The sequence below is a fragment of the Tupaia chinensis genome, unplaced genomic scaffold (genome assembly GCF_000334495.1).
Source record: "Tupaia chinensis unplaced genomic scaffold, TupChi_1.0 Scaffold000226_1, whole genome shotgun sequence".
NCBI lineage: Eukaryota > Metazoa > Chordata > Mammalia > Scandentia > Tupaiidae > Tupaia > Tupaia belangeri.
Genome location: NW_006159701.1, coordinates 7,789,683 through 7,814,585, shown reverse-complemented (window position 1 = coordinate 7,814,585; position 24,903 = coordinate 7,789,683). Strand labels below are relative to the sequence as shown.

At 40.6% G+C, this 24,903-nt stretch overlaps 1 protein-coding gene across 12 annotated transcripts in view; it reads right to left on the bottom strand.

Moving 5' to 3' along the window:
• The window catches only part of TMEM116 (transmembrane protein 116), a 38,939-nt gene that overhangs the window by 5,830 nt on the left and 8,206 nt on the right, over positions 1 to 24,903 (bottom strand). For 3 of the 12 annotated variants that reach the window (XM_006147982.2, XM_027771638.1, XM_006147983.2), the window contains exons 2-8: positions 24,386 to 24,432; positions 22,699 to 22,762; positions 14,759 to 14,890; positions 5,114 to 5,218; positions 4,677 to 4,726; positions 2,520 to 2,603; positions 1,849 to 1,987 (exon numbers count right to left, since the gene is read on the bottom strand). In XM_006147982.2, coding sequence (XP_006148044.1) covers positions 1,849 to 1,987; positions 2,520 to 2,603; positions 4,677 to 4,726; positions 5,114 to 5,218; positions 14,759 to 14,890; positions 22,699 to 22,762; positions 24,386 to 24,432 — 621 coding nt within the window. Of the gene's footprint in view, positions 1 to 1,848; positions 1,988 to 2,519; positions 2,604 to 4,676; positions 4,727 to 5,113; positions 5,219 to 9,290; positions 9,333 to 14,758; positions 14,891 to 22,698; positions 22,763 to 24,385; positions 24,433 to 24,903 lie in introns of those variants that run through there. The other 9 variants (XM_006147987.2, XM_006147988.3, XM_006147991.3 and 6 more) reach the window with 8 other exon arrangements.

The following is a 24,903-nucleotide window of genomic DNA, read 5'->3' as shown; positions in this document are numbered from 1 at the left end:
GCGCATGCACTTGCCAGAAAGACAGAGAGAGACAGAGAGAAAGTGAGAAATCACTCCGAATGGCCACACCACAATCCCTTCTCCTCCATTTTCCTCTCGGGATCTTGGGCATGCACACACACCACACGTGCCCAGTGTGAGTTTAAGCCAACAGGTCCGGGACTTGAACCATGTTGACTACATGGTAATCCAGCAACATAGCCATTACGCTAACTGCTGGTCCCAGTCATTGCATATTCTTTATAAAGTTGCTGATCTGAGCTGAGCTGTCTCCATAACATTTTTTTTTTTTAGACTTTTTTCTTTTTCTTTTTTTTGGAGAGGTTTTTGCTACAGGGCATGTGTGCTTACCAGAGAGACAGAGAGATAGAAGTGAGAAATCACCCCCCGGGGGGATGATCACGCCGCAAATACCTTTTCCTCCATTCTCCTCTCAGGACCTTGGGCATGCACGCACACATGCCTGGTGTGAGTTTAAGCCACCAAGTCTGGGACTTGAACTGCAGTTGACTACATGGGAGTCCAGCGACATAGCCATTATGCCATCTGCTCGTCTCCCCTTATAACTTATTTTTGAATTGTGAGAGGCAATTTCCCCATATCATATCTAGATATGATTTCCCCAAATCATATCTAGTAAATAAAACATTACTGGATAAATTTCAGATAGTTTTTCATTCTTAAACTAGAATATAAGGAGAAGAGAAAATGATAACTGAAAGGTAGTTATGACAAATTGAAAGTCATAGTTGCTTGTTTTCTTTTCTTTTTGGTTTTTGCTATAGGGCACGTGCGCTCACCAGACAGACAGAGCAGAGAGAGACAGAGACAGAAAGCGAGAAATCACCTCCAGGGGGGATGGCCACACCGCAATCCCTTCTCCTCCATTCTCCTCTCGGTATCTTGGGCACGCACGCACACGTGCCCAGCGCGAGTTTTAAGCCACCGGGTCCGGGACGCGAACCGTGGTTGACTATGTGGGAGTCCAGTGACATAGCCATTACGCCAACTGCTGGTCCCAAAAGTCATAGTTGCTTCTTTATTGCTTTTGTACTAGGTACTTATGTGTAGATAACTTGGTTGATTATTTTAGTTGTATATAATACTGATGGTATCAAATGAGTATTTAATAAATGCATGGGATAGTTAGTACTTTAACCCCAGTTAGACACAACATAAATACAAGCCTATGGTCAAATGAAGAATTAAGAAAACTCATTATTTTGAAATTAAATCAAAGCACATGCCCTGTATTCCAGTTTCATCCTGAATTAAAGGATACATTTTTTTTTAGAGTTTTTTTTCACTATAGGGCGCGTGTGCTTGCCAGACAGACAGAGACAGAGAGACAGAAAGAGAGAAATCACCCCCCAGGGGGTTGGTCACGCCGCAATCCCTTCTCCTCCATTCTCCTTTTGGGATCTTGGGCACGCACGCACATGCGCCCGGCGTGAGTTTTAAGCCACCGGGTCCGGGACACGAACCGCAGTCGACAACATCGGAGTCCAGCAACATAGCCATTAAGCTAACTGCTGGTTCCCTTAAAGGATACATTTGACACATACAAATTTTTTATCTGTTTCTTCAGTGGAGACTGATAAAACTTATTAGGTCTAAAGTAAGTGTATTTTTCACATAATGAATAGAGCTCTTTTCCCCACTCATTATTTGATTTTACAAAGTTCAGAAGACTGAGGTAGTAATCACACTGTAAAGATTTTCCAGCTACTTTTTTGGTTCTAGGATCATAGGAAGTGCCTGTGCCTCATCTTTTCCCGACCCTGGGAATGCTGGCCTATCTGTCCAATTCTCTGTTTCTCCATAAAGGTAAGTGGGATGGCACCATACCATAATGGCAAGAAGGCTGAGTAGAAAGCTGGCCAGAAAAATGATGATGCCATAAAAATAAAGTGTGCTACAGACAGATGTGTTGGCAGAAGATGGGAGTTCAGCCATGGCTGATGGTGGTGAGTACATCAGGATACACCTAGGAAGAGAATCAATGGATAGGAACACCATTACAGATGTAAGATGACGGATACTCATTCAGCCCATCAAAAATTAATGAGTACATAATTGTACTTACCATTTTGCTAAGTCTTGCCCACAGGGTTCCTCCTCATGGACATATTGTCTTGTATTGATACTTTGTGTTATATTTTCATTTACGTCTTTTTACCTTTGAGTATATCTTTTCCAATATAATTATCCCATTTCCAATACAAGCACTTTAATCAGCATGTACATAGAAAATCTTTTTCCGGGACCAGCAGGTGGCGTGGTGGTTAAGGCACTGGACACTCCCACATGGCCGACCACGGTTCGAGTCCCGGACCTGGTGGCTTGCTTTCTCATTTTTCCCTCTCTCTCTCTCTGTGTGTCTCTCTCTGGTCAAATTAAAAAGTAAATGAGTGGACAAATAAATAAATAATTTTAAAAATATGCTAACCTTAAAAAAAAAAAAAAAAGAAAATCTTTTTCCAGTTCTACTGGGAATGATAGAATTGATCCTTATTTACCTGTGGTTCTGGCTGAAGTTGTGGAAACATTCACTGGCGTTGCCCAGACAGAATACAGGTGTCATCAATAGTAGAGGTATCAGGCTGATAGAAAAAAAGACTTAACACTTTAATATCCCTACTTTTTCATGCCTTTCCTCCTTTGAAGAATATTTTCCTAATTTCCCCCAACTCTATCACCCTACCAATCTTCACTAATACTATATGTTCAACTTCTTACCTCAAATACCTTAATATTCCTTCTTTTCTAATTCCTGTGGAAGTGGACTATAGAATGGAATGGATTTTCTTTTTTTTTTTTTCTTGTTCTTCTTTTTATTTTTTTTTCTGGAGAGGTTTTTGCTATAGGGTGTGTGAGCTTGCCAGAAAGACAGAGAGACAGAGAGACAGAAAGCGAGAAATTGCCACCCATGGGGAATGGCCACACCCGCAATCCCTTCTCCTTCATTCTCCTCTTGGGATCTTGGGCACACATGCACATGCGCCCGGCCCGGCATGAGTTTAAGCCACTGGGTCCAGGACTCAAATCACGGTCGACTACATGGGAGTCTAGTGACATAGTCATTATGCTAACTGCTGGTCCCTGGAATGGATTTTCTTTAAAACAGATTTTTGCTATAGGGTGCATGCACTTGCCAGAGAGATAGAAGGTAAGAAATCACCCCTTCCCGAGGGGAGTGGCCAGGTGTAATCTCTTCTCCTCTACTCTCCTGGGATTCTGGGCATGTACATACACACATACCCAGCCTGAGTTTCAGGCCCTGGGTCCAGGACTTGAACCATGGTCAGCCATGTGGGAGTCCAGTGCCTTAACTATTATACCACATGCTGGCCCCAGGAAAGGATTTTTTAACCTAATAATCCCTAATAGAGTTTTATAGAGAATCTCTGGGATTTTATGGTCAGATAAAAATCCAAGTAGGTCAAGGTAAAGGAAAATCTACCAAAGATCTCTGTGTACAATCTGTTCCACTTTTTAAAAAAAGTATTTATTTATTATTTTAATTTGCTATAGGTCACATGTACTAACCAGAGAGAGACAAAGAGAGAGAGAGAAGGCAAGCCGCCATGTCCAGGACTCTCACATGGTTGACCATGTGAAAGTCCAGCACCTAAACCACCTCGCCACCTGCTGACTCCAATCTGTTTCACTTTTCATGGTGACCTAGAGTAACTTCATTCTCAACAGTCCAATTCCTGACAGATTTCCCAAAGTATACCTTTAAATAGTCATCTATTGGGACCGGCAATTGCCGTAATGGCTATGTCATTGGACTCCCATGTAGTTGACCGTGGTTCAAATCCTGGACCCGGTGGCTTAAACTCACTCCAGGCGTGTGTGTGTGCATGCCCAAGATCCCAAGAGGAGAATGGAGGAGAAGGGATTGTGGTGTGGCCATCCCCCTGGGGGATGATTTCTTGCTTTCTGTTTCTCTGTTTCTCTCTTTCTGGCAAGCACACATGCCCTATAGCAAAAACCTCTTAAAAAAAAAAAAGCCAGCTATTTATTCAGCTAAATATAGTTAGTTTCCTTTAAAAGAAGAAGATCCATGAGTAAATGTTAAAAAGTTTAAAATCAACTTGATGTGACCATCATTTTAGATGAGATCCAGATCCTTTCTAGGATTATAATCCTAATAGTCTCACCCAATGTCATAAAGTTTAAGGTAATCTATTATAACTCTTTATAATATTGGGAAAAAAATTAAAGGTCTAGAGGCCATCCTATGGCATGGTGGCTTAAACTCACGCAGTGTGTGTGTGCGCCAAAGATCCTGAGAGGAGAATGGAGGAGAAGGGATTGCGGTATGGCCATCCCCCTTGGGGGGTGATTTCTCGTTTTCTGTCTCTCTGTCTCTATCTGTCTTTCTGCCAAGTGCATGTGCCCTATAGCAAACAAAACAAAACAAAACAAACGAAACAAAACAAAAACATACTCAAAAAACAAAAACCCAGACCTATAAAATCAAACTGCTTCCCTTCTCTATGTGAGAGAATGGAACCAATGATCATATATTTACTAGCTCCTCCTCAATAAAGTTTGTGAGTACCTAAGATTGACAGTGGTTATGAAAGGTACTGTCCTATTTGTTCCCTCCTGGACAACAGAATAATAATAGTCTATACATTGCTAAGAAGGAAAAAAATTAATCTTACCTTGGCAAAATGAAGGCTATCTGACCAACTCGACAAGTAGAATCTATCACCTATGAATAGAATAAATGTGAGAAATGTTTTAGGACATTGTCAATCACACTGCAATAAATAGCAGTTCAGGGCCAGCCCATAGCCTAGAAGGATTTCTTACTGAATCAAACCAGGCAGGGATACAAGTACTGTAAATGTTTCTTATTATCCAACCTTGTGAGTGCGTGTGCATGTGCGTGTGTGTGTGTGTGTGTGTGTGTGTGTGTGTTATGTTTAGAGAGAAGTGATGTCAACAGAATTCAAACTCTGTAAGAACATGGTTTTATTTTTAAATTAACCTCCATAAATTCACCTAGCTAGTGCTGAGTGCATGTAATGTTTACTAGAAATATATGGGGTTTGCCTTGGCATTCTATTCTCAACTATCAGCTCTGAATAAAACTTACCAGTGGAGATGTGCTCTGTCCACTCTGGTTGTGTTTTATCCTCAGCTCTGTGTACAGATACCAGATATAATTGACAGTGTAGAAAAATGAAGAAACGTAGAATATCTAGATAAAAGTTAAAACAACCACACTCACTTTCTTCAACTTACTTTATTTTATTTATTTATTTATTTATTTATTTATAGTTTATGCTATACTCACATATACTTGCTGGAGAGACAGAGAGACAAAAAGTGAGAAACCACCCCCTCGGGGGATAGCCATACTACAATCCCTTCGCCTCCACTCTTCTCTCAGGATTTTGGGATGCAAGCACATGCACCTGGAGTGAGTTTTAAACCACCAGGTCTGGGACTCAAACTGCAGTCGACTATGAGAGTCCAGTGCTGTAACCATTAAGTCCATCTGCTGGTCCCTATTCCATTATTTTCCATTATGTCTACTGATCTATTACTAGCATATCATTTAGTATCCATACCAGGCCCACCTAAAAACATGACCAGCTTCCTTATTTTAACCTTTTGTCTACTCAGTAGAACAACAATATTATCCACGTCTTCTCACTCAATTGTTCCACTTTTATGAAATTATAAAATCTATTTCTATTTTTTTAAAATTGGAAAGGCATTAATGAGTTCCTTTTATTTATTTTAGTTTGCTATAGGGTGCATGCACTCAAGGAGAGAAAGAAAAAGTAAGAAATCGCCCTCTTTGAGGGGACAGCCACGCCATAATCCCATCTCCATTCTTCTCTCAGGATTTTGGGCATACATGCACATGTGCCAGGCATGATTTTCAAGCTACCACACCACCTGGCTAGCCCGTGGGTTTCCATTTCTAATAATGGTAGCCTAAGCTATTTGAACCAAACTTTCCATTCAAACGAACTAAACAGATTTTGACTAGAACCAGTCTTCCAGTAATTCACCAAAATGACAGATACAAAGCGAAAGAGGAAATGTACCTGATATCTGTTCTTGAGGTCTTTTGGAAAACCTAAGTTTATGGGGCCAGCAGGTGGTGTGGTGGTTAAGGGTACTGAACTTCCACATGGCCAACCACAGTTCGAGTTCCAGACCGGGCAGCTTGCTTTCTCACTTTCCCCTCTCTTTCTCTCACTGTCCCTCTCTTGTCAAATTAAAATAAGATAAATAAATAAAATGAATAAAGTTAAATAATTTTTTAAAAAAGAATAGTGTGTGCATCAGCCAGGAAGTATGGTGGTTAAGGTGGCTAGATCCCACATGGCTGACTTCATAGGTTTTTGTTTGTTTGTTTGTTTTCTGGTATTTAAAAAAAATCTTTTTGCCATAGGGCACAAAGGCTTGCTAGAGAGAGACAGAGGGAAAGTGAAATTCCCCCTCCCCCCCACCTCAGAGAAGATGGCCACATTGCAATCCCCTCTCCTCCACTTCTACATGTCCAAAATCCAAGAGGAAAATAGAGAAGGGACTGCAGCATGGTCCTACCCCCTTAGTTGTGCTTTCTCACTTTTTCTCTTAAGATAGGAATAAGATCTCTGGCTAGGTAGATAGGGTTAGGAGTCCATGGAATGGAGAATTTGAGACAAGATTGAGTCACAATAGTCAAGCCTTTAATACAAATCATTTGTGACTCTTACTAAAAATGAATTATTAGCCTTCATTGCCTGTTTACACAGAAAGCTGCTTGCAGCCTGCTTGAGATAATGACAAGTGAAGTTAGCATTTTTTATATTATTCCTACATTCCAAACAAAGAGTGTAGTCTCCTCTAGTCTAGAGAGCAAGAGAGCAAAAAACCTTGAGCTATTGTTTGAAAGATGGGAACATGGCATTCTGGTTTGCACCTGTGAAATAAGGGGGTCTAAACAAGGTTACATTTTGGAAGTACAAGAGGAAAATACATCAAAGAACAAAGCTTCATCTTAGACTTGTAGAAAACATGATTAAAAACTAGAAACTTGGGACCAGCAGATGGCATAATGGTTAATTTGCTGGACTCCCACATAGCTGACCGTGGGTTGAGTCTTGGACATGGAGGCTTAAAACTTAACATTGGGCATGTGTGTGACTGGAGAAGGAAGAGACTGCAGCATCGCCATTCCCCGTGGGATGTGTTTTCTTGCTTTCTGTCTCTGTCTCTCCAGAGAGCGCACACTCTCTATACTAAAAATCTCTCTCAAAAATAAATAAAAAACTAGAAACTTTATGGGCCACAGACCTCAGTTAATAAATTAAGGTCTGGGGGCTGGCAGGGTGGTTCAACTCTCCTAACCATGTGGGAACACGGCCGACCACAGTTCAAGTCCTGGAACTGGTGGCTTGCTTTCTCACTTTCTCTCTCTCTCTCACTCTGTCCTTCTTTGGTCAAACAGAAATAAATAAATGAATTTTTAAAAGTTCAATAAAATAATTCTTTTAAAAAATAAATTAAGGTCTGAATGTCTAAAGTCTTGTGTTTTGTGAGCCCATTCCCAAAGAGGAGAATGATGTAAGTGCCCGGATATGTAGTAATCATGAGGGAAACACATGCACAAGTCCCTCCTTGCTGGGACAAAAACTCCTCATCCCGGGTCCAGCAGATGGCATAATAGCTACATCGCTGGACTCTAATGTAGTCAACTGCAGTTCAAGTCCCGACCTGGTGGCTAAAACTCACACCAGGCTCATGTGCGTGTGTGCTCAAGAACCCGAGAAGAGAATGGAGAAGATTGCAGCATAGCATGGCTATTCTCCCTGGGGGGGGGGGTGATTTCTCGCTTTCTCTCTGTCTGTCTGTCTGTCTGGTGAGCACATGCACCCTATAGCAAAAACCTCTCCAAAGAGAGAGAGATTGAGGCCAGCAGATGGCTTGATGGTTAAGGTGTTGGAATCCCAGATGGTCAACTGCGGTTTGAGTACTGGACCTGGCAGCTTGCCTTTTCACTTTCTTTCTCTCTCTGTTGAGCATGTGTACCCTGCAGCAAATTAAAATAATAATAATAAATAAAATAAAAGTAATTCTAAAAAAATAGTTACCAATCCAATATAAAAATACTCTCATACTGTCTGTCAGTTATATATCAGGAAAGCTGGAAAAAAGTCTCCTTTTGGCTATTGATCAGCAGAAGTTTATTTGCATTTTTATATTTAAACCATTAGAAGACTGTAAAAATCACAATGTTATATAAAGCCCTAGCCACTGTAAAATTTAGGTCTTGGGGTTAAGGTGGACTGAATCCAACAGGTTAGAAAGGCAAAGACTAAATTAACAATCCAAGGTTGTGAAATCTAATTCTAGATGAAAGGAAATATTGTTTTTGAAGAGGTTTTTGCTATAGGGCGCTTGTGCTTGCCAGAGAGACAGTGAGAAATCACCCCCCAGGAGGGATGGCCATGACGCAATCCCTTCTCCTCCATTCTCCTCTTGGGATCTTGGGCACGCACACACACATGCCTGGCAGAGTTTAAGCCATTGGGTCCAGGCCTCGAACCACGGTTGGCTACATGAGAGTCCAGCGACATAGCCATTACATTAACTGTTGGTCCCGAGAGGATATTTTTAGATCCTGCTTGCTTTCTATTGTCAGGCAGATAAAGAAAGTAATGAATCAGTAAGTATATGGAGGAAATGAAAGACCTGCAGGTGAATCCTGTTTTTGAGAAAGTTGGAAAAGATTCTATTTTGCTTCCAAAAATAAAAACAATAGTTTATACTAACTTACAGCAAACGCTTTGCATTATTTTAATCTAATTTAATCTTCACAACAGCTTTAAGAACTCTATCATTATTCCTGTTTCACATAGGAAAACTGAGGCTTAAACAAGTTAACTTTCTTATAAATCATGCAAGTTAATAAGTTTCAAAGTTGGAATTTAAACCCAGGTTTGTCTGACTATAAACACTAGGCTTTAACTCTAAACCACAACGTGACGTCATCTGCAACCCAAACTGGTAACTGAAGTATCTGATCAGCACTTTCTTCGAAGAAATAAAACTGGATCTAGTCACTAAGAAAAGGTGGTGACTACTGGCACTTCAACCTGTGTCCAAGTGTACAACAGTAGAGGCAGGAGTAGAGAGGCTCAGTGGGGTAGTACCTGACACTGCCATTGTTCCCTTATCTTTGTTTCTCCACAGTAGTTATCCCTAGTAAACAGAAATCTTAGCACAATATTCCTAGACCCTTTGGAGAAAGTATGGAATTTGTTCCTTACCCAAGGTTGATCTGGGGGATCAACCAAATTAATCCTCTCAGTGCAGAGCCAGTCATATCACAGAATAAAATAAAAATCTCAGCAGCTCAGGCTTTGGATTAGGTTTCATCTTTCAGAGCCTGATGCTGCAGGGTAGGCAAAGCCTTTTAATTTATATGTTATTCCAGCACTGTAACATCTGTTTTCTGGTTGGTTGAGTTCACAAAAGTATCACTTGGACAAACCCTTATCTCAGCCTACTAATTAAAATCTGAAATTCTTTCTGATGGTTTGGTTCTCAAATTACTTTACTTCTCAGGTAAATTCCAGAAGAGAAGACCAGCGCTTGGTAAATTATTGATTTCTTCTGTTCCAGCTCAGTGAAGCAGCATATGGGTGATCCAGCTGTATTGGGCCTTTTCTCCTCCCTGTTCAGCTCTGTTCCCTACATCTGAATTAGGCAGGAACCAAATAACTCCAGGCACATAATAAAGTTATAAGAGGTGAACATGGGGGGTCGGCAGGTGGCATGGTGGTTAAGAACGCTGGACTCCTATATGGCCGATTGCGGTCTGAGTCCTGGATCTGGCAGCTTTCTCTCTCTCTCTCTCTTTCTCTCTCTGTCCCTCTCTGGTCAAATTAAAAATAAATGAATAAACTGTACCAGCAGTTGGCATAATGGTTATGTTTCTAGACTCCCATGCAGTCAACCACGGTTCGAGTCCCAGGCCCAGTGGCTTAAACTCACACCAGGCGTGTATGCATGCATGTCCAATATCCCAAGAGGAGAATGGAGAAGGGATTGTGGTGTGGCCATCCCCCCGGGGGGTGATTTCTCGCTTTCTATCTCTCTCTTTCTGGCAAGCACACACACCCTATAGCAAAAACCTCTCAAAATAACAATAAATGAATAAATAAAGTTTAAAAAATTCTTAAGAAAAAAAAGACTAGTTCTAATTTGTGTCCCACATGCACCCAGTAGAGGAAAACCTCAAAACAGAAAAAAAATAAAACTGTGTCCTAAATCCAAAAAGAACATTAAAAAGCCATTTAGAGCAGTAACTTACAAATTCCATTTGAGAAATTAATGCTGGGAGCCATCAGGTGGGATAGTGGTTAAGGCGCTATATTCCTATGTGGCTGACCACAGTCTGAGTCACAGATCTGGTGGCTTGCTTTCTCGCTTTCTCTCTATCTATCTATCTCTGGTGCATGCACGTGCTCTATAACAAATTTAAAAATATATAAATAATAATAGTAATTATTTAAAAGAGAGAGAGCAAGAGAAATTATTGCTGATCCCTGACCCTGAATAAGAAAACCTGAGGAATGAAATGAGTTTTGCATGTGATTAGTTTTTTTAAAAAGAATTTATTTAACTTTATTTATTTACTTATTTATTTATTTTAATTTGACCAGAGAGGGACAGGGGGAGAGAGAGAAAAAAAAAAAAAAAGAAAGAGAGAGGGAGGGGAAGTGGGAAAGCAAGCCACCAGGTTCAGGACTTGAACCATGGTCAGCCATGTGGGAGTTCAGTGCCCTTAACCACCACACCACCTGTTGGCCCTTCATGTGACTAAATTTACTAATTTAAAAAACGACCCATTGGGACCGGCAGATGGCATAATGGTTATATTGTTAGACTCGCACATGGCCAGCGGCTGTTCAAATCCAAGACCTGGCAGCTTAAAACTCACGCCTGGCATATGTGCACGCATGCCCAAAATCCCAAGAGGAGAATGGAGGAGAAGGAATTGTGGTGTGGCCACCCTCTGGGGGTTATTTCTCACTTTCTGTCTCTCTGGTGAGCACACATGCCATATAGCAAAAACGCTCTCTCTTAAAAAAAAACAAAAAAACAAAATAAAAAAAACACCCTTTATGCGCCAGCCAAGTAGCATGGTGGTTAAAGGGCTAAATCTCACACAGTTGACTGTGTTTGAGTCCTTGACTCAGTGGTTTGAAAAACAATCCAGGCACGTATTTATATGGCCAAAATCCGGAGAGGAGAATGGAGGAAAAGGAATTGTGGTGTGTTCATCCCCACCCCAACCCAGGGGGAGTGCTTTCCCACTTTCTTCTCTCTCTCTCTTTCTATTGCATGTGCCCTAAATAAAAAATAAAATAAAATAAAAAGAAATTAAAAAAAAACCTTTAGGGACTGGTTCAATGGTACAGCTGTAACACACTGCTGCAGTGATGATGGATCTATTTAGAAGACTTGGATTCAATTTCTGGGTTGATCTGTATATACTAGGTGCACATGTCCATGATTACAGCTGGCTGGGAATGCTAGGGAGGTGGTGCTGCTTGTAGTGTGAGACACTGTTGAGGGTGCTTGTATTTCTTTCTTTCTCTCTCTTTGTATTTCTGCCTATGTCTCTTGCTCTCATGAAAAAAAACACTATTTAAAAAGAAAAAAAAAATCATGCTTTATTCTGTGAGTACATTTTGCCACACTCCTTGGTCTCAAATGCTATTTCTTTTATGAAATTACACAGTCTTTTCTTATAAAGAATGTTTTATTAGTAGTAGTACTATACACACACACACACACACACACACACATATAAGAATTATTTTGTTTAACTTATTTATTTATTTATTTACTTACTTATTTTAATTTGTCTAGAGAGGGACAGAATGAGAGAGAGAAAGTGAGAATGCAAGCCACCAGGTCTGGGAATCGAACCACAGTCAGCCAGGTAGGAGTCCAGTGTCCTTAACCACCATGCCTCCTGCCAGCCCCAATTATTATTATATTTTTAATTAGCTACAGGGAACATGCGCTCACCGGAGAGATGGAGAGGGAGGGAGGAAGGGAGAGGGAGAAGTTCAGCACCTTGATTACCATGCCACCTGCTGGCCTAGTTAGTTTTTTTTTTTTTAAGAATGACTTAATTTAATTTTATTTATTCATTTAAATTTGACCACAGAGGGACTTAGTGAAAGAGAGTGAGAGTGATGGAAAGTTAGAAAACAAGCCACAGGTCCAGGACTTGAACCATGGTTGGCCATATGGGAGTCTAGTGCCCTTAACCACCATGCCAACAGCGGGTCCCCACAGTTAGTTGTTTTTAAAATGTCACCAGGACCAGCACTTAGCATAATGGCTATGTCACTGGATTCCCATGTAGTTGACCGCAGTTCAAGTCCCAGATCTGGTGGCTTATACTCACACCAGGCGTGTGTGCGTGCGTGCCCAAGATCCCAAGAGGAGAATGGAGGAGAAGGGATTGTGGCATGGCCATCCCCCCTTGGGGGGGTGATTTCTTGCTTTCTGTCTCTCTGTCTCTGTCTTTCTGGCGAGCGCATGCGCTCTATAGCAAAAACCTCTTCAAAAAAAGAAAAAAAAATGCCATTAATATACCAAAACATTAAGTGGGCAACATTATGACATCTCCTACATATTTAGTTATAGTTTTACCATTTGTGAAGTCCTGAAGTTGAGGAACCACTGAACCACTTCTTGAGTGCATCAATTGACTTTCAGGTAAAAGTTAGCAAATTCATTTCACACAGATGAAAATTATGGACATATTTGATAAGAAAACATCAAAGTGATCCTACTGATTTATTCTTGTCATAACAACCTCCAAGATTTCTATTTAAAACTACTGGGAAAGGCATGATACATTTTTCCATAGAAAAACATAGAAAAATAAAAATATACCATGATTTTCCTGACAACCTAATAAATTCATTCTTACTACTACGTAAGCCCATTTTCTTAATTTTGCATCATTGGAAAAGATCAATAACTGATAGTCATGTTCTAAAAAGCTTAGCAACACTTTCCAGAAAGGTTAAAGACTTTTATTTATTTTATTTTTTTTGAGAGAGAGACTTTTGCTATAGGACACATGTGCTTACCAGAGAGACAGAGAGAAACAGAGAGACAGAAAGTGAGAAATCACCCCCTAGGGGAGATAGCCATGCCACAATCTCTTTTCCATTCTTCTCTTGGGATTTTGAATACACAAGCAAATGTGCTCAGCGTGTTTCAAGCCACCAGGTTCAGGACTTGAACTGCCGTCAAGCACATGGGAGTCCAGAGACTTAACCACCATGCCATCTGCTGGCCCCAAGACTTTTTTCCAAAAGCGTCTTCCTGCTCAAAGAACAGGACTGAAAATCTAGATTCAAAAACTAGGCTATCTTTGTTTAGATCAGGTGATTGGCTCTCTTTCTTTACTATGACTCTCCAAAAGTCTAGGACCTCTTCATTTGCCATACAAAGGAATGCTCCACTTCTCCCAACCACTAATTTTTTTTTCTCAAGAATCAGATAGAGGAGAATTTTGAAAAGTGGAGACAGTTCATCTAAACCGATCAAATTCAAACTGTAGTGCTGCCTCTGTGGTGTTGCAGTAAGTTGCCCCCCAGAAGAAACCTAATTCCATATTGCAACTGCAGTTTGAGTCCCTGGCCTGATCAGCCTAAAACACACCAGGTATGCACATGAGTACCTAGGAGTCAACAGGCTGAAGGACTGGAGGAATGAGATCATGGCGTGACCAGACTTGCACAGGGTGCTTGGTTCTCTCTCAATCTTTCTTGCACATGCACAAACACTCATACACACACACACACACACACACACACACACACACACAAAGCATGTGCTCTATCATAAACAAAGGAAAAGAAAAGACTCGAAGTGTAGAAATAGGGGGCAGGAAAAGGAGGTGAACGTTTACTTTTCCTGCTTAACCCTCTTTAATCCTCTCTAGTATTTTAATTTTTATTGTGAACATGATTAGTTTTATAAATTCTACATACTAAATTTTTTAATACAGATAAACAAAAATAAAAATCTTTAATTTTGGGGGGGTAGAGAGAGGTTTTTGTTATAGGACGTGTACGCTTGCCAGAAAGACAGAGACATAGAGACAGAAAGCGAGAAATCACCCCCTAGGGGGAATAGTCACACCGCGATCCCTTCTCCTCCATACTGCTCTCAGGATCTTGGGCATGCACACACATGTGCCTGGCATGAGTTTAAGCCACTGGGTCTGGGACTCAAACCGCGGTCGACTCCATGGGAGTCCAGCAACGTAGCCATTATGTCATATGCTGATCCCCAAATCTTTCATTGTTAAGGAATATTCATATATATATATGTGTGTGTGTGTGTATACATATATATAATTATTTATTTGTTTTTATTTAAAAATTTGCTATAGGGCACATGCACTCACCAAAGAGAGAGAGGGAAAGTGAGAAAGAAAGTCACCAGGTCTGAGACTCAAAACATGGTCAGCCATGTAGCCGACTGCAGTTCAAGTCCCAGACCCAGTAGCTTAAACTCACGCCCAGCGCGTGTGCATGCATGCCCAGGATTCCAGAGAGACACAGAGTGACAGAGAGACAGAAAGCAAGAAATCACCCTCCAAGGGGTATGGCCATGCCAAAATCCCTTCTCCATTCTCCTCTCAGGATCTGATTGTGCATTTCTTGTAATGTGTACTTAGTCAGGTAGCACTCACCTGTCCCACTGTTTGCAGGTTATAGCAGATGACATCCTTATTGTCTCCTGAAGTTCCATAGAGTAGTGTCTCTATGAGCCAACAAATTCCAAGAAGCAAGTCAGAGAAGCTCAGATAAAAGAGTGGCCTTATCTGTCAAAGCAACAAAAGTCCTCATTTCCTAAATAGTCAGGGAAACAAAATACTATTTTAAAGTTTTTTTAAAAGAACTATTTGCTTTATTTTATTTGTTATTATTATTTTTAATAATTATTTTATTTAACTTTATTTACTTTAATTTGACCAGAGAGGGATGGAGAGAGAGTAAGTAAGAAAGCAAACGACCAGGTTCAGGATACAAGCAGCGGTCGGCCATGTGGGAGTCCAGAGCCCTTAACCACCACGCCACCTGCTGGTCCCTATTTTTAAGTTTTATGTTTAGTAAAAAGTGGTCATATTTTTTCAGAATCTCTGTGATCGACTATGAGGAATAAAAAGGAAGAATCCAGATAATAAGGAATCTGTAATCACAGCTTCGTCAACTGTCCTGGAATCAGAGTACTAATAGAGAGATTAACACTAGACCTTCTTACTCACAGGAATGCTCCTTTCTCAAATATAGTGTCAAAGAAAGAATAGACAGGTGGGAAATTCTGTGTAGAGATATACCACAAATAAACAACTGAGAGTTTTCTAGTTACCCAACTAACAATTTCTAAAAATAGAAAATGAGCTCATCTGAGATGTGGTTGAAAGCTTAAAATAAAAATATGCTTTCACAACAATACAAAGTCAGGATGGAGAAAATTAACAGCATGTATTATATATGTTGCCTATCATTTTCTGCTCACATTGCTGAAACTAGTCCTCTTATTTTCTAACATCTTTCTTTTGACCTCCTCATTCTCACTTATTGGAAAACAGTGTTGGTACTTTTTTTTTTTTTTTAAGAGATTTTTGCCAGAGGGCAAATGCACTTGCCAGAGAGACAGAGAGAGATAGAAAGTGAGAAATTATTCCCCAGGGTAATGATCACAACACAATCCTTTTTCCTCTATTCTCCTCTTGGGATTTTGGGCATGTACACACATGTGCCCAGCATGTTTCAAGTCGCCAGGTTTGGGACTTGAACAATGGTCAACCTTGTGGGAGTCTAGTGCCTTAATCACACCCTGATCTTTGTTTTTAGGTTTTTGCTATAGGGTGTGTGTGCTAGCTGGAGAGAGACAGAGAGTAAAAGTGAGAAATTGCCCCCATCAAGGGGGATTGACCATGCTGCAATGCAATCCCTTTTCCTCCATTTTCCTCTTAGGATTTTGGGCATGCATACACACACGCCTGGCATGATTCTCAGGATCCGTCTAGGTCCACGATTTGAACCACAGATGACCATGTGGGAATCCAATACCTTAACTACCAAGTCTCCTGCTGGTCCCCAGTTTGAGAGAGAGATTTTTGCTATAGGATATGTGCGCTCACTAGAGAGAGAGACAGAAAGTGAGAAATCACACCCCAGGGAAAGGGTCATACCATAATCCTTCTTCTCCTGCCTCCTCTTGGGATTTTAGACATGCATGTATGTACGCCCAGCATGAGTTTTAAGTTACAGTTTTTGCCTTTCACATTCAGGTTTTATTTTCCCCACTAAAGAATTATTTATTTTATTTTATTTATTATTATTATTTTAAATTTGCTATAGGGCATGCATGCTCACCCAAGAGAAACTGAGAGAGAGGGAAAGTGAGAAAGCAAGCCTCCAGATCCAAGCTGGAACTGCAGTCAGCCATGTGGAGTCCAGTACCTTACCACCATACCACCTGCTAGCCTTCACATTCAGATCTTTCATTCAGTCCTGCCGAGTCCGGGACTTGAACTGCATCTAACTACGCAGGAATTTAGCAACATACCCATTACACCACCTGCTGTTCCCCTCCCCCCAGTTTTGGTCTTTCTATGGGGAAAATTATCAACTGCTTACTAAAAAATACTAAAGAAGATATAACATGAATAAATATGTCATACTCATGGATTTTTTTTTTTTGGAGAGGTTTTCACTATAGGGCGCGTGTGCTCGCCAGAGAGACAGAGAGAGACATAGAGACAGAAAGTGAGAAATCACCCCCCAGGGAGGATGGTCACACCGCAATCCCTTCTCCTCCATTCTCCTCTCGGGATCTTGGGCACGCACACACACGCACCTGGCGTGAGTTTTAAGCTACCAGGTCCAGGACGCGAACCGTGGTCGACTACGTGGTTCCCCTCATGGATTTTAAGATGCAATATTATAAAAATGTCAATTCTCCCTAAATTGAACTACAAATTAAATGTAATCTAAATAAAATCTCAACCCATTTTCCTGTGGAACTTGATAAACTAACTCTAAATATGATATAGAAATACAAAATGCCAAGATAACCAAGACACTCATGAAGAAAAAGAAGCAGGAGAACTTGCCATATCATATCTTGAGACTTAAGGCTAGAGTACGAATGTTACAGAACTAGCACAAGGATGGGCAACTATGACAGATAAAAAGTACAGAAGGTTTTTTTTTTCAATTAGTGGGGAAAAAAGTAGTCTTTTCAAAATATGGTATTATAACAACTAAGTATCCACATGGGGAAAAAATGAAAGTAGACTCCTACTTATATCTTATACTCCACTAAAAATTGAGTTTCCAGGTGGTAATGTGAAGGCCAGCAGCTGGTGTGATGGTTAAGGGACGGGGCTCCATGTGTTTTTTTGTTGTTTTTTTTTGTTTTGGAGAGGCTTTTTTTTTTTTTTTTTTGCTATAGGGCGCATGCACTCACCAGACAGACAGAGAGAGACAGAGAGACAGAAAGCAAGAAATCGCCCCCCAAGGGGGATGGCCACACCGCAATCCCTTCTACTCCATTCTCCTCTTAGGATCTTGGGCACGCACGCACACATGCCCGGCGTGAGTTTTAAGCCACTGGGTCCGGGATGCGAACTGTGGCCAACTACATGGGAGTCCAGTGACATAGCCATTACGCTAACTGCTGGTCCCTCCATGTATTTTTTTGTTTGTTTTGTAGAGCAGTTTTGTTATAGGGCTTATGCGCTTGCTGAAAAGACAGAAACAGAGAGACAGAAAGCGAGAAATCGCCCCCCAGGGGGGATGGCCATGCCACAATCCCTTCTCCTCCATTCTTCTCTTGAGCTTTTAGGCATGCATGCACACATGTCCAGGGTGAGTTTTAAGCTGCTGGTTTGAAACTCAAACCGTGGCCAACTACTTACGAGTTTAGCAATACCTGCTGGTCCCTTGTTGTTGTTGTTTTTTTCTTTTTTTAAGAGAGATTTTTGCTATAGGGTGCATGTGCTCGCTGGAGAGGAAGGGAGAAACAGAGAGACAGAAAGCAAGAAATCATCCCCCAGAGGGGATAGCCACACCACAATCCCTTCTTCATTCTCCTCTTAGGATCTTGGGCACGCACGCATGCACATGCACCCAGCGTGAGTTTTAAGCCACCAGGTCCAGGACTTGAACTGCAGTTGACTACATGGGAGTCCAGCAACATAACCATTATGCCATCTGCTGCCCTCCCTTTTAAAAATTATTTATTTATTTATTTATTTATTTATTTATTTATTTATTTATTCATTAATTTATTTTAATTTGACCAGAGAGACACAGAGAGAAAGAGAGAGGGAGGAAAAGTTAGAAAGCAAGCCACCAGGTTCGGGACTTGAACCGTGGTCAGCCATATGGGAGTGTCAGCACCTTAACTATCAAGCCACTTGCTGATTCCTGCTCCCCCCCCTTTTTTTAAAGAGAGATTTTTGCTACAGGGTGCATGTGCTCACCAGAGAGACAGACAGAAGGAGAGAAATCACCCCCGGGGGATGGTTACATCGTAATCACTTCTCCATTCTCCTTGCGGGACTTTGGGTATGCACACACACGTAGCCAGGGTGAGTTTTAAGCCACTAGACCTAGCACTTGAACCTCATCAACTACATGGAGGCCCAGCGACATAACCATTACTCCATCTGCTAGTCTCCTATTTCAAACATTTTTAAAGTCTGGCAACATCAAGTATAATGAGAACAATGAGACCAGCAGTTAGCATAATGGCTATGTCGTTGGACTCCCACATAGTCGACCGTGGTTCGAGTCCCGGACCTGGTGGCTTAAACTCACGCCGGGTGCATGTGCGTGTGTGCCCAGGATCCCGAGAGAAGAATGGAGGAGAAGGGATTGCGGCGTGACCATCCCCCCTGGGGGGTGATTTCTCGCTTTCTGTCTCTCTGTCTCTCTCTGTCTGTCTGGCGAGCGCACGCGCCCTACAGCAAAAACCTCTCCAAAATGAAGTATAATGAGAACAAGAAACAACGGGACCTTTCGTACACTGTTGGCATAATTGTTTGGAAGAGTTTGACATTTGTGGAGATTGGTTAATTTTTTTAGCCTGATACTGGGCAGATCGAGGTATTGAGTTTTTTGGAGAGGTTTTTTTTCTTTTTTTGCTCTAGGGCACGTATGCTCACCAGACAGAGAGAGACAGAGAGACAGAAAGCGAGAAATCATCCCCCAGGGGATGGCCACGCCGCAATCCCTTCTCCTCCATTCTCCTCTCAGGAACTTGGGCATGCACGCACACACGCCCGGCGTGAGTTTAAGCCACTGGGTCCAGGACTCGAACCGTGGTTGACTACATGGGTAACTGTTGGTCCCACGAGGTACTGAGTTTTAACAAGAGAAGAAAGACAGCCATTGACCACAGGCAGGTACTGCTTTTGTATGTAGATGTTTTTTAATAGTCTTGCTAGAGTAGCTTACAGAAGAGTATATCTGCATGTGTCTTTAGGCCACATGTTCTAATTACATGTTTTTAGATTGGCTGCTCTCCATAGGCATTAATCTAGAAGATGTAGAAGATGTGCAAATTCTATGATAATTCTGATATTAGGTAAATATACTAGGTTAATATGTGCATTTATGTCCTAGAAGACATATATGTTTACCACAGCATAGATAGGTAAATAAATTGTATGTATGTATACTACAGAATGCTAAAATCAATAGAGATGAAATGAACTAGAACAATGTGTAACAATATAAATCTTACAAATAACACTGAAGGGTAAAAGCAAGTCACAAAACAGTGCATAGAAAAAATACAGTATTATTCCATTTATATCACGTTCAAAACAAAATGAAATTTCTTAGAGCTACATATATCACTGCTAAACTACATAAAAGCAAAGAAGTGATTATCACAAAAGTCTGAATAGGTTACCTCTCAAGGTCTAGCTGTGATTTGGAAGAACAACAGTAACTATGTCTGGGGGAAGAGGTAATATTTTATTTCTTGTCACTACCATATTTGTATAAGCATTTTTTTTTAATTTTGTTTTTTAGCTTTTTTGCCATAGGGTGTGTGCATTTGCTGGAGAGATGGAGAGAGACAGAGCGATAGAAAGTGAGCCATCACCTCCTCCATTCTCCTCTTACGATTTTGAGCACGCACACACATACACCTCACATGATTTTCATGCATTCTAGTTCACGTCTGACGTATCTCACAATAAAAAAACACATTAAAAAATTAAAAAACACTCACCAGATAATATTTACTACGAGAAATAACCTCCTCACCTGTATGAAGACAACTTTTCTCATATTTTTCTTCCAAATGAAAGTTAACATGCTAATAAATTTAGCTAAAAGGGCTAAATGGTCAGGTTGCCTCAGTTACCAAAACAAAACAGTGAAATAATGTATAATAAACACATTTTAAACTGTGAAGTATTTAGGCCAGCAGATTATGTAACGGTTATACACCCACATGGCTGACTGCAGTTCCAGTCCTGAACCTGGTAGCCTGAAAATCACACTGGGTGCATGTGTCAAAGATCCCGGCAGGAGGGACTGGAGCATGGCCATCCCCCCTAGGGGTTGATTTCTCACTTTCCCTTTCACTGTCTCTGTCTCTCCCCAGCATATGCATCTTAAGGCAAAAAACTCTAAAAAAAAAAAGTATAATGTATTCGATAAGTATCAGATAGTATAATTTTAACCATATATGGCCTTTGCTCTGGTAAGCCTGCTGAAAATTCCAACCAGCTAGCACATTAATAGATTCTACTGACCTATGAGCTACCACAAGTTTACAACTGTTAACCAGTAAAAAATTAAAACAATATGAAGTAAGTCTGGCAGGAGAAAGGTAGTAAAGAAACTTTTGTAAGCAACATAATTTGGGTTATTAATTCAAGAAGCAGACCTATGGGGTCAGCAGGTGGTATGGTTGGAGCACTGGACTCCCACATGGCCGACTGTGGTTCGAGTTCCAAACCTAGCGGCTTGCTTTCTCACATTCCCTCTTTCTCTTTCTCCCTCTCTCTCTGTTGAGTGCATGTTCCCTATAGCAAATTTAAAATAATAATAATAATAAATAAAATTAAATAAATAATTTCTTTAAAAAAAAAAAGAAACAGCCCTATGCATAGGGAGTTGTTGACTATTAAAACATTCTTAAAGTTGGGCCAGCCCATAGCCTTGTGGTTAAGGGAGACAGACCCCAAATTGCCAACCATAGTTCAATTCCTAACTCTAGCCAATTTGCAAAACACACTAGGCACAAGTTTATGCAAGCCCAAGATGACAACAGGATGGAGAAATAGGTAAGAAAGAATTCCGACGTGACCACACATCACTGGGAATGCTCTCTTCCTCTTTCTGTGCCTCTGGCAAGTGCACATACATCTTCTGGTAATTACCAAAAACCCCTTTGGTTCCATCAAAAACCCTTGTTTGAGGGACCAGCAGTTAGCGTAATGGCTATGTTGCTGGACTCCCATGTAGTCGACCGCGGTTTGAGTCCCAGACCCGGTGGCTTAAACTCACGCCGGGTGTGTGCGTGCGTGCCCAAGATCCCGAGAGGAGAATGGAGAAGGGATTGCAGCGTGGCCATCCCCTTGGGGGGGGGGGATTTCTTACTTTCTGTCTCTCTCTGTCTGTCTAGTGAGCACACGCGACCTATAGCAAAAACCTCTCAAAACCACAACAACAACAACAACAAAACCCCTTGTTTGATGGAACAAAGGATAATAAAAGAAAGTTTGTTTTCTTGCATTTGTGGTGAAAAATCCTAAGTTCTAATAACAGGCAATAAAGTCTATCAAACAATAAAAATTAAATAAGTACTTATTATTGAAGAAAGATTTAATCTCTCCTATGTATAACAAGATACTTTACTGAAAGAGCTAGGAAAAAAACATGTAATTTAACTCCTGCTCTTAAGGAAAATATAATCAGCACAGTGCATGGTAATAGGAAAACCTAAAAAAACCCCATAAGATACAGCCTTAAATATAAAAGCTATAGGGACCAGCAGTTAGCGTAGTGGCTATGTGGCTAGACGCCCATGTAGTTAACCGTGGTTTGAGTCCCGGACCCGGCGGCTTAAACTCATGCTGGGTGTGTGTGCATGCGTGCCCAAGATCCCGAGAGGCGAATGGAAGAGAAGGGATTGCACTGTGGCCATCCCCCCTGGGGGTGATTTCTCTCTTTCTGTCTGTCTTTCTGGCGGCGAGTGCACACGCCCTATATCAAAATCCTCTCCGAAAAAAAAAAAAAAAACTATCACTTTTAAATACACACATACAAATACACATTTCTATTTGTCTCTCATATAAACCAAGAGCAGAATAAGGAGACAGGAAGAAAACTACTTTGTGTGAAAGGTTTTCCTAAGGGAGGTTCTAGTTCCAGGCATATCCTGATAAAAGGAAAAACCCAAAACAAATCATATTAATACTATTATAGACAATTAATACTTTATAGACAATACTTAAAATATTTCAATGTATAATAACTAAGTAATTCACAAATAATTCATAGAATTGCTCGGTTTTTACAAGTAACACCTCTTATTTATTTCAAAGATTAAGTCACTAGAAGTTTACATCCAACACAAAGATAGATTGCTCACCTCTGGATATTTCTGTATATTCTGGAAAACAGCATAGGCAATAAGTGAACTTGAACCTATAACACTGGGAGATAAAAGATGATCATTAAAATAGAACAATCCTTCATTTTTTAAGTTTAAATTTTACTGTTAAAATTATTTTTTAATTTACTATAGGGCATGTGTGCTCACCAGAGAAAGAGAGAGGGAAAGTGAGAAAGTAAACCGTGAAGTCTGGGACTTGAACTATGGTTAGCCATGTAGGAATCCAGTGCCTTAACCAGCATACCACCTGCTTGTCCCAAATCCTTCATTTTTGCTACCGATTTTCTTTTACATTTTTATTGGCATACTTGATATAAAATGAACTGTGTGTGTGTGTGTTCCTCTAGAGATATTTTTGCTAAAGGGCGTGTGTGTTTGCCAGAGAGACAAAGAGACAGAAAGTGAGAAATCACCCCCTTCGGGGATGGACACACTGCAATCCCTTCTCTTCCATTCTCCTGTTGGGATCCTGGGCATGCACGCACATGCGCCTAGTGTGAGGATTTTTTTAAATTAAAGAATTATTTTTTTTAATTTAACTTTATTTATTTCTTTAAATTTGACCCGAGAGGGGTAGAGTATGTATGAACGAGAGAGCTGGAAAGTGAAAAAGAAGGCACTAGTCCCAGGACTCAAACTGCAGTCGGCCATGTGGGAATCCAGTGCCCTTAACCACTATACCACCTGCTGGCCCCTGGTGTGAGTTTTAAGTCACTAGGTCTGGTGTTCAAACCACGGCTGACTACATGGGAGTCCACTAATATAACCATTACGCCATCTGCTGGTTCCAAACTACACATTAAAAAAAATATTTACTTAATTATGTTCATTTTAATTTGACCAGAGAGAGACGGGCAAAGTAAGAAAGCTAGCCACCAGATCCAGGACCCGAATCACAGTCAGCCATGTGGGAATGTCCAGTGCTTTAACCACTATGCAACCTGCTGGCCCCACACATGCACATATTTTAAAAAATATAAGGGACCAGCAGTTGGTGTAATGGCTATGTTGCTAGACTCCCACAGTCAACCCCGGTTCAAATCCTGCAACCAGTGGCTTAAACTCACATCGGGCGCGTGTGCGTGCGTGCCCAAGATCCCAAGAGGAGAATGGAGGAGAAGGGACTGCAGTGTGGCCATCCCCCTGGGGGTTGATTTCTCACTTTCTGTCTCTCTGTCTCCCTCTGTCTTTCTGGTGAGCACACGTGCCCTATTGCTAAAACCTCTCCAAAAAAAAAAAGGAACACTTCACAAATTTGCACATTTGTACAGTGGTCATGCAATCTTCTTTACTATTTTTTAAAATTTTATACAGAGTTTTGCTGTCAAGATCTTCCTGCCTCAGCTTCCTGAGTAGCTGGGATTACAGGTGCACAGCACTGTGCCCATCTAGCTATTAATTTTGCAATCAATTCTGCTTACTAGGTTGTCCACTGATTTCCAAATATTATTCCTCAATCTATTTTTCTGTTATTATTGGTGTTGATGCTGTTATATCTTATTCATCATAAAATATCAACATGGAAATAAATATCATTCCTAACTAAAGACTAAAAGCAAAAGCACATTCCTGTGGGAAAGTGTAGAAAACTGTAGAATTACCTAGTTTTGCTCATAGTAGTTTAGACATGTATGCCACATAACATTAAATTAAATAAACAAACCTTAGAGTAGCCATGACAAATTGTATCCATTGTATTGCAGAAAAAACCTAAGTAAAACAAGGAAGAGAGAATAAAACTGAACTTTCAAAAAATATATTATTAATTTTTAAAAATTTGACCAGAGAGACACAGAGAGGGAAAAGGAGAAAGCAAGCTGACAGGTTCAGGACTTGAACCATGGTCAGCCATGTGGGAGTCCAATGCCTTAACCACCATACCACCTGCCAGCCCCCTAAAATTGAACCTTTTAAAATTAATATTCAATCAAACTCCGATTCCACTGTTTAACTATTAGTACAAAACAAATTATACTTCAAAGTCTAATCAGAACATACTACGAGTCAGAGAAGTTTTTTTTCAGGCCCCTGAAAAAAACACATGACTCTTTTTCTTCTCAGTCCTACTTCTCTAGAATATAATAAAATAAAAAGAACAGAGAGGTGGATAGAAAATGACTAAATGGAAAAAGAAAGTTGAATAAGAAAATTAATAATAAAAGGAATAATAAAATGGAGATA